This window comes from Triticum aestivum, chromosome 2B (genome assembly GCF_018294505.1).
Source record: "Triticum aestivum cultivar Chinese Spring chromosome 2B, IWGSC CS RefSeq v2.1, whole genome shotgun sequence".
Taxonomy (NCBI): Eukaryota; Viridiplantae; Streptophyta; class Magnoliopsida; order Poales; family Poaceae; genus Triticum; species Triticum aestivum.
This window is the reverse complement of record NC_057798.1, coordinates 305,024,996-305,036,022: the sequence shown is the minus strand read 5'-3', so window position 1 is coordinate 305,036,022 and position 11,027 is coordinate 305,024,996. Positions and strand designations below refer to the sequence as shown.

At 44.4% G+C, this 11,027-nt stretch overlaps 1 protein-coding gene and 1 long non-coding RNA gene across 4 annotated transcripts; both read right to left on the bottom strand.

Moving 5' to 3' along the window:
* Nucleotides 1-3,761: 3,761 nt before the first annotated feature.
* LOC123044800 (uncharacterized) lies at nucleotides 3,762-5,246 on the bottom strand. Of its 3 annotated transcripts, none has more exons than XR_006420447.1 (2): nucleotides 4,442-5,246; nucleotides 3,762-4,221 (listed from the first exon to the last, which is right to left on the bottom strand). XR_006420447.1 is itself a non-coding variant. In XM_044467679.1 (2 exons), the coding sequence occupies exons 1-2, from the start codon at nucleotides 5,126-5,128 to the stop codon at nucleotides 4,180-4,182; spliced, it is 354 nt and encodes a 117-aa protein (XP_044323614.1). In that variant the 5' UTR covers nucleotides 5,129-5,246; the 3' UTR covers nucleotides 3,795-4,179. The 3 variants fall into 3 exon arrangements, 1 of the variants encoding a protein (XP_044323614.1); XR_006420446.1 differs by having other exon boundaries at nucleotides 4,452-5,246; XM_044467679.1 differs by having other exon boundaries at nucleotides 3,795-4,221; nucleotides 4,817-5,246.
* A 1,603-nt stretch (nucleotides 5,247-6,849) lies between these two features.
* Nucleotides 6,850-9,892, bottom strand: LOC123041209 (uncharacterized). The gene is made up of 3 exons (XR_006418419.1): nucleotides 9,715-9,892; nucleotides 9,470-9,611; nucleotides 6,850-9,364 (listed from the first exon to the last, which is right to left on the bottom strand). It is a non-coding gene; the product is annotated as an uncharacterized lncRNA (long non-coding RNA).
* Between the last annotated feature and the right edge of the window lie 1,135 nt (nucleotides 9,893-11,027).

Here is an 11,027-nt window from a genome sequence, read left to right as displayed (position 1 = left end):
GTACAGGGTACAGCGGGTTGCGGGAGAGGGGACCGCTGAATATAGATGGGGGAAGGTGATAGAGATGTTGGTGAAGATGGCAGAGGTGTTGGTGAAGATTGCGGTGATGATGGCCCCCAGCGGCGTTCCGGCGCCACCAGAAGCAAGGGGGAGAGAGCCCCCCTTCTTCTTCTTCTTCTTCCTTGACCTTCTCCCTAGATGGGAGAAGGGTTTCCCCTCTGGTCCTTGGCTCCCATGGCGTGGGAGGGGCGAGAGCCCCTCCGAGATTGGATATGTCTCTCTGTCTCTCTCTATTTCTGCGTTCTCAGATTCTGCCCTTTCACCGTTTCTTTTATATCCGGAGATCCGTAACTCCGATTGGGTTGAATGTTTCGCCCAGATTTTTCTCATAAAATTAGATTTATTGCGGCAAAAGAAGAGCGTCAACCGCCTTACAGGGTTCCCACGAGGGTCCAGGGCGCGCCTGCCTCCCTGGGACGCGCCCCCTGCCTCGTGGCCCCCTCGGGCACCGTCTCGCGTTGATTTTTCCTCCCAAAAATCACAAATACTCGAAAATAATTCTCTGTCCGTTTTTATCCCGTTTGGACTCCGTTTGATATGGGGTTTCTACGAAACATAAAACATGCAACAAACAGGAACTGGCACTGGGCACTGGATCAATATGTTAGTCCCAAAAATAATATAAAAAGTTACCAAAAGTATATGAAACTTGAATAATATTGGCATGAAACAATCAAAAATTATAGATATGACGGAGACATATCAGCAGGTCTGTCACACCCTGATTTTCATGCCACAACACTAAGCTAATAAATCATGATAAAATGTGGTTTGACAAAAACTTTTGGGAGTGTTGGACTTTGCTTTTATTGGATTTTGTCTGTTGTTTGCAAGGGCTCTAAAAATCAAATAAATCCTCCAACTCTTATACTCCCTATCCTTGATGTAAAACTTTGCCCAATGATCATGCCATGTGTATAGGACAACATAGTATTTTCTTTCAAAAATAATTTGGCCAAAAAGTATTTTCTAAATTAGGGTTTCCAAAAACCCCTGAGTTAAGTCTTGAACTACAAGTACTTAATCTGGGATGTGTAAAATCTCTCAAAAAATATATTTGAATCCTATTAGATATGGGACTCCCTAAAACCACAAAAATATTATTTTAAAAGTTATTTTGCTATTTTATTTAAAGGCTTTTTCTTTAGGACAGATATGGTCATTAATAGGTTGAAATTGTTTTAAAGCCTCAAAAATATTTGAGAAAATTTAGGGAAGCTCAGAGGACATATATTGTCTATATATAAGAGTTTCAACACATGGTCATGTTCAAAATATTGGTCAAATCCCTCAAAAACCCTTTCAGGATATTTCAAGCTTCTAAAATATTTACAAAGGAAATATTATTCATTAATTCCAAGAAAATTCTAGCATGTCACATATGACATATTTGATTATCTTGCCAAGCCTCATATCTTGGAGAACAAGATAACATCACCGAAACCCCTCAAAACTATTTTTGTCCATTTTGAAGATTGAGCAACTTTACATTGCCAAACATGTCCAAATGCCCTCAAACTTTGTGCACAAGCTCAAATGGTATAATTATGCACCTATACCGAATGGCACAAGTTGGAGAGAAGGATAACTTGATCAAAGTGCCCCAAAACCCTCTCTAGCCAGATCCAAATTTTAACAACTTTCCATTACCAAATTTCTCCTTTTGATCCCAAATTTTGTGTGCATGCTCAACTCTCCAAATGATGACACTACACCAAGTAGTGCATCCAGGAGAAAATGTTTGCATGACTAAATTTTGGAAAACCCATTTCTGTTGATTTCTAGGGTTTGCCAAAGTTACATTGGAAACTTTCATCAAATGAGCTCAAACTTGGTGAACAACCTCAATTCTATATGCCATTTGATCCTGTTAAATATCATGTGAAGGAGAATCTTGTTACTTGCCCAAACTTGCCGCAAACACCTTCTGCCATTTTACCAAAACCATTGTTTTGACCCCTTCTACTATTCTCCATAAGCTCAATGATTGAAGGGGGTAAAACCCCATTTTACTCTTCTGGGATATAGATCGGCTAAGGGGAACAGCAAGCGACTCTCGGCCTCCCCTCTCCCAAGAAGTCTCTCGTTCTCTCCTTTCCCTTGAGAGTCCACCGCTCGCGGCCGGGCCAATCCGATGCCTTCTCCACCGGAGTAGCCGGTCGGGAGTGGGATTAGAGAGGCGCCGGACTTAGGACTGTACATAGTAGCAGTAGTTCTAGTACTTTTAGGGTGTATCTACGAGTTGCGGGTCTTCGGCTTTATGCTGGTCGTCGGCTCTATGCCGGGAGATGGGGGTTGGATCCATCGAGCTGGATCTTGGCCTGGCTGGTGGCGCTTCTTCTCCTTGCGGAGCTCCGGTGGTCGGAGCCGATGGTGATGGGGAGGAGTTCTGCTGGCACCTCCATCAATAAAGCTCATTTTGGCAGACCTGTTCATCGTGTTCCACGTGTGTGCCTTTTCTTCTTTGCTCATGGGGATGCGGAGGAGATGGGGCTTGTGCTGCTGGGCTGCGGCGAGGCGGGTCTGCAACAGGGGAGCTCTGGAGCTTCTCCTGGGAGGGCATCCGCAACAGTTCTTCTTCAACTGCCGCCCCCAATGGTCGATGGGCGACCTCTCCCACCTCTGTCGTCGGCTACTGCTTCCTCTAGCCGGCATAATCAGGTGATGTTCAACCTCCAGGTTGCTATGTCGAGAAGGAGGCCTTCTTGCTCCAGTACTGCGTGCTCCCGCTGCACCGCCCCAAGTGGTTTCGTTCCCGGCGGCAATGCGGTCGGCCGTGCTGCGATGCTCAAATGTACTGGAGAAGGGGCTGGACCCGATTGCGTTTTCCAAAGTTTGCTTAGGGTCATATGTGCAAATTTTAAGGACCTGCGTGTAATTTCTATTTTCCTTTTGGTCCGTGATGTAATATGTATCTCCACCGCTGAAATTTAATGGAAGCTTTGGGGTCCTTCGGGGCCCTTCCCTGTTCAAAAAAAAAACTCTTCTGGACAGCACATCTCTCTCTCTCCCTCTCTCTCTCTCCCTCCCTCCCTCCCTCCCTCTCCCCTAGTGGTTCACCAGGGCATCCAAGGCTTTCCCTTCCTTGTTTACTCCTCCCTATCACCTCTAGACACTAGTGGACATGACCATGGCACATAGTTTATGCCATGGCGTGCAGAGCTCGTGCTCTGGAGCACGCTACATTGTGCTCCCGCACTATAGCTTGCCCATTTCGAGCGGCACCTGTGAGCTCCCTAGCGGGCACGAAGCTCTGCCCTGCGCCTGCCTATTTCTACCCCTCCTTGAGTCTTCTCTCGCGTACATAACCACCCTCTCTCTCTCGCTCAGTAACCTCCTGGACCACCCCATGCTCTCTCCAATGCCCTCTTCCTCCTCCTAATTCCGCCATTGTGGTCGCTCGGCTCTACTCAGACTCAAGCTCTCTAGCCCTCCTCACCATAGGAGCCTCCCAGATCTCTTCGAATCTCCATGAACCTCCATCCTCATCAGCTCGTCCGGGAAAGCACCACAGCTAGCTGGCAAACGGTGGACCCCTTCTCGATTGCGGGTAAGATGGCAGTCGTTCGAGGGCTCCCCAGCGCCCTCAACCGACAGGAATGGCACTGGAGTCTCCTCCCGGTTCCACAGGTGGTCCAAGCTCCACCTGGGATGGCCCGTGCCGCCGGGGAGCGTCGGCGCACGGCCGACCAGTGCCTCCGTCGACTACCATCTGGAGGAAGACGATGACAGCACACAATGGCAAGTGGGCTGTTAGGAATTGATTAATTAATTTAATTAAAGGGATAATCCCTGCTTATGTCGGTTCCGCTATTGGCAACCGCTCTTGGCAACCGTCTTTGTATCCGGGTATATATACCACAAACTTCATCAATGAAAGTAACTGTTCCATCATTTGCTCCCTATCTCGTTTTTACTTTCACACGTTATCAGCACCTTGCCCTAACACAACGATTAGGCCAGACCTACTTGACGCCTCGGGCGATTCCCAGCACTGCCGGCTTTATCTCGCGCGGCGGACTGCAGCAACGAGTCTTGGCACGGATGGCGACATTAGTCACGGCAGCGCCAGCGTCTGCCTCTGTACTCGCGATGACGACTCCATCCAGCGGGATTCAATCAACCATAACCCTTCCATGGCAAGAATCGATGGACATGCTTCTGCAAAAGAGGAAAACTAGATCAGGAGATTCTTCAATTTGTTTTTGTCTTCTTGCAATCAATCACAGATCTAATAACTGTTCTGTTTTTGTAAATCGCTTCACCCGGCGTATGCTCGTAGTGAGATGGATTGATCACTACTCCAGCAGAAAGAGGGAGAAATCCTCAATCAAGAAGAAAAATCAACATCAAGAACAAGATTAGAAGATGAGGAACAGACTCCAACAGACTTGTTGTTCACATTTTCCCCCTTCTCCATCGTCCATCCTGACAGTCTCGTCGTCCATCGCAACTACCATCAGCAAAACATCCAGACGGCGTGTGGTTGCGTGGCCTCGACCTCCCGCATCAACCCGAGGCGTTCGCAGCATAGGCGCAGGCGCTGCGAGTCTCTCGATCAGGGAAGAAACCAGATGCATAGAGAAAGAAAGCACAAAATTCAGAGAAAGGTCAAGAACATTAGAACGGCAAGGGGATCAGAAAAAAAACATACAAGATCCCTGGGACACATCTCCAACAAAATGACAATAATGCAAAGACCAACTCTGCATCATACATCAATCAGGTGATTCAATTCCGATTTCGTTATACTAACCTCTAGGGCATTGTTTTTAATGTCGTCCAAAGCAAACTTCGGCAGCGACCCATGGCCCGGACTATGTTTCCCTCGGCTAAGCTCCTCGCGGAGCGGCGACATCCTTCGGCCCGGCTGCTCCCAGCGCTGCACCCTGAGGCGGCCGTGGACCACGGCCCCGGCGTGCCAGAGGATGCACTCCGGGCCTGCATCTTTTTCGATGAGGTGGCCAGGTGCGTAACACACAGCGGTGGCAGTGGCCAACGGCCGATGCCCGGCATGGCAACGCCCGGCAGCAAACACGGTGTCTCGCGGCTCCGCGGTGGCGGCCATCGGTCGACGTGCGGCAGCGCGGTCCTCAGCCCGGGCAGAGGCAACCCACGAGGCGCAAAACGTGGCGGCGCAACCACCGGTCTACCCGCACTGCACAGCGGCAGCAAGTTACCATGGCCACGACGCTCGCACGGGATAAGAAATTGGGGATCTTATCTTCTTTGGAATTTATTCAATTCAACCCTGTACTTAGAGATAATCATATCTTGCCCCTGCAGTTTCAGATCCAGTAAGAGTTTTCTCGAAATAGGCTTTCGCCCCACTTTATAAATAAAGCAACGGTCCACACGATCCAAGTTTGAAGAGCAACCAACAGGAAACGGCTGGGGCCACGGCACAAATAAGCCCAAGAAAGCATAAGAGAAATATAAAGAAAAAGCCACCTAGTGGCTACCGCCGAGCGGCCCTACGAGGACGACAGCCGACGCGCTGAGGCCAAAAGCGCATCCATCATCAAGCCAAGGCGATCACAATCATGCTGCCTCGAGAGCGGGTGCCAGTGCTGCAAGAAAGCAAGGAATTTGAAGGAGTCAGAAGCCTTCTTCGGGAAAACCTTCTCAATCACCATCTTATTCCGAGTCGTCCAAAGAGTCCACGACATTGCCGCAAAAATAAGCCAAAATAGGTGGCGATGTCGTGCAGGCTGTATAGCTCGAAGCTGCAGGAACTCCGTGAGATTTAGGGCCTCCCAGTCAGGCCCCAACGCCTCGCGGACGAAAGTCCATAATACCCTCGCTGCCGTACAAGAGAAGAGAATATGTGTCCCAGTCTCCGGTACTGCACAGAGGGGGCAAATACCATCTCCAGGTCCGTGCCGCTTAAGTACCTCTGTCCCTGAGGGGAGACGATCTCATAGAAGTTGCGAGTTAACTGCGATTTACTAAACCACATGTTTTAGTACCCAGATTTCTGAAATTGTCATTCAGTCTCTAACACTTGCGGTTGCAGTTTTAAGTCTACAGACTTTGTTTGGTCTGCATTTTAGTCTATGTACTTGCAGTAAAGCATATTAAAAAAGTTGTAATGTGTTCAATCTTCATGCCTCATGCAATCTCTATAACACGTAACTGTGTACAACAACTCTATTTTGGCAATTTAAATATATTTTTCTTGCAAATGTTGATGTAAACTCATACTACAAAATTATAGTATGGGACGACCTTCAAAATTTATTTGTGAATCACAAGGTATTGGTGACATCTACTGCATCATTTGCAGATTATCCACCACTATTGTGAGGTCTACATCTTGTCACTTTAACAAGATGACTACCTTCAAAGTGCTATTCCAAATATTAATATTAGATGTGACTACCTCAAGATATCATAAGGTAATACTGGCATCTACTACAAATTTTGTAGACTATTACTGTAAGGTCTACATCATGTCACTTTGACGGATGATTACCTTCAAAGTGATTTCATATATTTAGCATAACATAAGGTAATAGAATTATGAAGGGATATTCGATTCTGAGCTCAGGCTCAGCTGCTCCTGAAATCGTAGCCATCTGCTTGCATGCGGATGTGTGCCCTTGTGTATATTCCCAGACGTATTTTATCAGTATTAGCTTTGAAGAATGAACATGTATGCACACATTTATTGCGACGGGAGGCGTTAGCCTGCATGCGTAACATGTTTTAGACGAGCGGCCGAACGATTTTCCCGAGCCAGCCTGAGCTGTCTCTTGCATGGTGGATTTAACTGCCACCCACCCAATCTGTCTTTATCTATTTTTTCCCCTTGATCTGCTGCTATGTCTGCGTCATCATCAGCTAGAGCTAAATCAGCTAGAGCTACACGTATAGCAGGGCATCCAAATCTAAGAATGCCATGCGACCATCCACATATCCGACTATAGAAGACATATGCCACAACCAACAATGACCACCATGGCCAACGGCCCATCAAGCTGGAACATTTTTATGTGCCAGAATAAGAGCAGATATTTTCATCCACAAAAAAGAGGAGCTATTATATATAACAGTATCACTGCTCAACAAATTTTGAACTGAATTTTAGAACTGCAAGGTAAACACAAATTGCAACGAACGATTTTGTCTACCAGAAATGCAAGAACTGCGGGGTTGTCCTAGACATGTATCTAAAAAAACTAAATTCTAAATTCTAAAATCATCATGTCCAGGGTCGCGACACTTCTGAAGATGCAAGATGAAAGGCAATGGTCACTCCTGGGTCCTGGCTTTTCTCTATTGCTTTGGTTGGGAAGCTCCATGTTTCCTAAATTACCAAAAACAATTAGGAAGTCAGAATACAACATTTTAGTAAACTTTTTCATACTACAATAGTTTTGTAACATGTTTTCAAGCATAAATAGGTTCGCAAAAGGAGATGATGGTAAGCCTAGTTAAAAGGCTCACCATTCTAGTTAGTCCAAGTACTTGAGCAACAAGTTGATGCATTTTTGGGATTACTTGAGCAGTGCAACTAAAGTAATATTACAAAATAAAATGGTTTCTTCAAGCTCATTGCGATTTATACAAACAAATGGTTTTGTTCGGATGCATTTGCTATATAAATTGTCATATGTATTTAAACGAGAAAATCTTCACTACCTCATCATAGTGGAATTTCATTGTTGCAACATGAACTGTACAAGCATAGATTCAACTTGTCTCTAAATTACACCAAAAAATGCTGACCAAGATGAGCTATCAGATTGTGTTTTTTTGGACCAAGTTTACTAACAGAAGCAAATTATATAAAAGGCTATTTTCATCATGCAAGGTTGACTAATACAAGAACACCAAAACTCCTAGTAGATGATAAGAAACTGCAAGTACAGAACAAGCAATGAAGAACTCTTTACACACCTTATGAGTTTTTCACAACTGGTTAACATGGAATTGTAACATGTGGTTCACACTCACAAGGGAGCTTCACAAAACCAAAAACCAACCTATCATAGTTCTATCATCATCGGAACAACTGACATGAGAACTTCACTTTTTTTTCGTAGGATTGGATTACCATAATCCATAATCCCAGTGAGATAGTCTGAATTACCGACCTAAATTATGACAAATTAAATCATGGCCAAAGTTGACCAGATACTTCTGAAAAAGTATTAAATAACCCTTTTGCATAAATTACAGAAAAGTCATTTATAAGTTAGCACATTTCCTCTTTTACATGAAGTTGTCATTTATAAATTGATACTATAATGGAACACTTAGAAGTTTGCTCAAGAAAATGATGGGACGGCTTGAACAACAATGTGGCCTTTAACAGAAAAAATAATCTTCCTGTACGTAGTCCGGCACAAGCTGCAACTAGACATCCAGTGCTAGCAAAATTTCAAGAATACTTATTAAAACAGAGAAGATTAAGAAAGAAATTCTTGGGCCATATCCAACATAACAAACCTATGGAGCAGATTCAGGCTGAATAACTTTGCCAGCATACTGTTGCCTTGCAAACAGAAAATGACATTAGTGTATACGTTTCATTTGTTTTGTAGACACCATTTACTTTAAACTAGGTGGATATCACAATAGTGGAAAATGCTTACTAGGCAAATCCCAGGTAAAGAAATGACAAAGCGCTGAATTTTAGATTCGATCTTCCATTTATCAACTATACCAGTTTTGGCCTACAAGTCAAAAAGTTCTTGAGCATACCACTTCGCCATAAATAAATCAAGTGACCCCGCTTACAAATACCAAGCTCATATTCTTAGCAGGCATCGAACAATAACCCTATGTGTTTGCGGCATGAATTGTAATCAAGAAGCAAAATACAATTGCTCAACTTAATCAAATAAATTGATTGGTACTACCTTCATGAGACATTACTTGAGAAATTGAACAAAAGAGGGCATCATCACTTCGTCGGTGATCAATGTTTCAGCGAAAGCATGTGGGGGACATCAACATCAAACAAATGGGGAATGCAATTCACTAGGGTAATTTAATTTGCAAAGAATGAACTAGTGATTTGTTGTTGGTGCCTCTATTTTTTTCAAATAAACTCGCCCAATAATCCTAGGCATGGATAAACTAACAAATCAATTGACTTGCTAGAAAATTCAACAGGCAATAGATCTGAATCAAATGTAATCTGGAGAGATGGAACCGATTAACTGGACAGAAGCCACCAGATCTGCTAGGGAAACGCTGGAAGAGGAGCAGATCCGGATTAGGCCCAGCGCCTTCTCCAGGGGCTGCTCCTGCTAGTGCATCAGCAGACCGGCACCCCTTGTATCACCATCTGCACCTGAATTTCGCATTGCCAACAGGGTCAACATTTTTTAGTAAACTGCAGCCCCTGGCTTAAGTCAGAACAAAAGAAGTTGAATGTAAACCTCAAATAGAAACTCACGGGTCACCAACGGATCTAGACCGGGCTGCAGTCCCCTAATTGCTGCGCGCAGCCGGCGCTTCCACACACGGCGGTAGCAGCATCAGAGGGACTGGATCTGGCTGCTCCAAGCTATTCGCAAACTCCTCCTAGTGTGGGAACCCTGAAAACCATAGCAGAGTAAGCGGCGGCGGCGGCGGCAGGGAATCGGGATATCCATCGAAGCACGAAAATCCATGGGCGAGCACTGCGGTACAGAAACTCACCGGTCACACCATCGGCATCCATCGCCGCTCTGCCGCAAGAAGTCGCATCCCCTGCGCACGCCGTTACCATCGCACAAGTTCTGAGCCATGGCTCAGACGCCCGCACTCACGGATCAACGCCACGAGCTACACAACTGGCCCACCGTTGCGCATTGTGGCATACAGTATATAGCATGTATCCTTGTTTTTCCATGGTCCACCTCTGCTGTATCTGACACACTTTTCACCATCCCAACACACCAGCCACTGGCTCAGATTTCGGGTGCAGGTGAGCCAGAGCACCAAATCGACCTGTCCAATTATGAACATCTAGTGACAAAAGTCAGACTATGTTTTCTATTACTGCAAGATCTACACCACATCCGGTGACTATCTTTAAAGTGTTATTCTATATAAACTGAGGTCTACACATATGAGTGTATAGCATCAGCTATCGTAAAAATTTTCTCCTCTGAAGCAATTGTTGTTGTTCACTAAAAAAAGATATTTACTCTCATAGTAAAAGGTATCCATGCATGAACACTACATGCTGAAATAACATATATTTTTCATGAATATCAGTTAATTAAGCCTCACTTGGCTTGAATAAGTCATAGAATATTACGCAAGTATTGCCATATCCTGGTAATTACCTTCTATTACATAAGTAAAATACATGGCAATGGAGCATATGTCACTATTTATAATTATGGTGTCGTCCATCCATCAAGATGAATCCCATAATTTATGGTACCGATTGAGTGTCTCAACATTTTCGCAATGTCCACATCACATTGTGGTTATACTTTCATAGTGACTAAACTAATGTTAAACATGCAACATCTATGTTTCTGGCGGTTACTCTAAAGTTGCAATGCTCATATGCATTTTATGTGTCACCAACTTCACTTAGTTCTCAAACTAAGTACATAAAGGATGAATATTTATTCATCTCGAATATTTCACTTAAGAGAAACATGCTGCCACGAGCACGTCGTGAATGATCACCCATTCATTTTTCAAGACCTCAAGTCTATCGCAGCTCACAATTCTGTCATTTAATCAACTTCAAGTTGAGATCCCATGATCAAATATTTTCATATGTAATCCGGTTGAAAACCCCTTAATACCCTTTACATCCTCATATGATGGTATTATCATTTTTCCATGATGGAGAAACATGGAATTTCTTAAAATCATCATAATCACCCAATGGGGTTCTAACCCATTATTTGTAATTCTTGCTAGTACTTTGTATTTTGTGCAACTTAGTGCTCACAAAATAGAAGCATGATGACTTCAAAGTAAAATGGAGGCTAAAAGACAACCAAAGA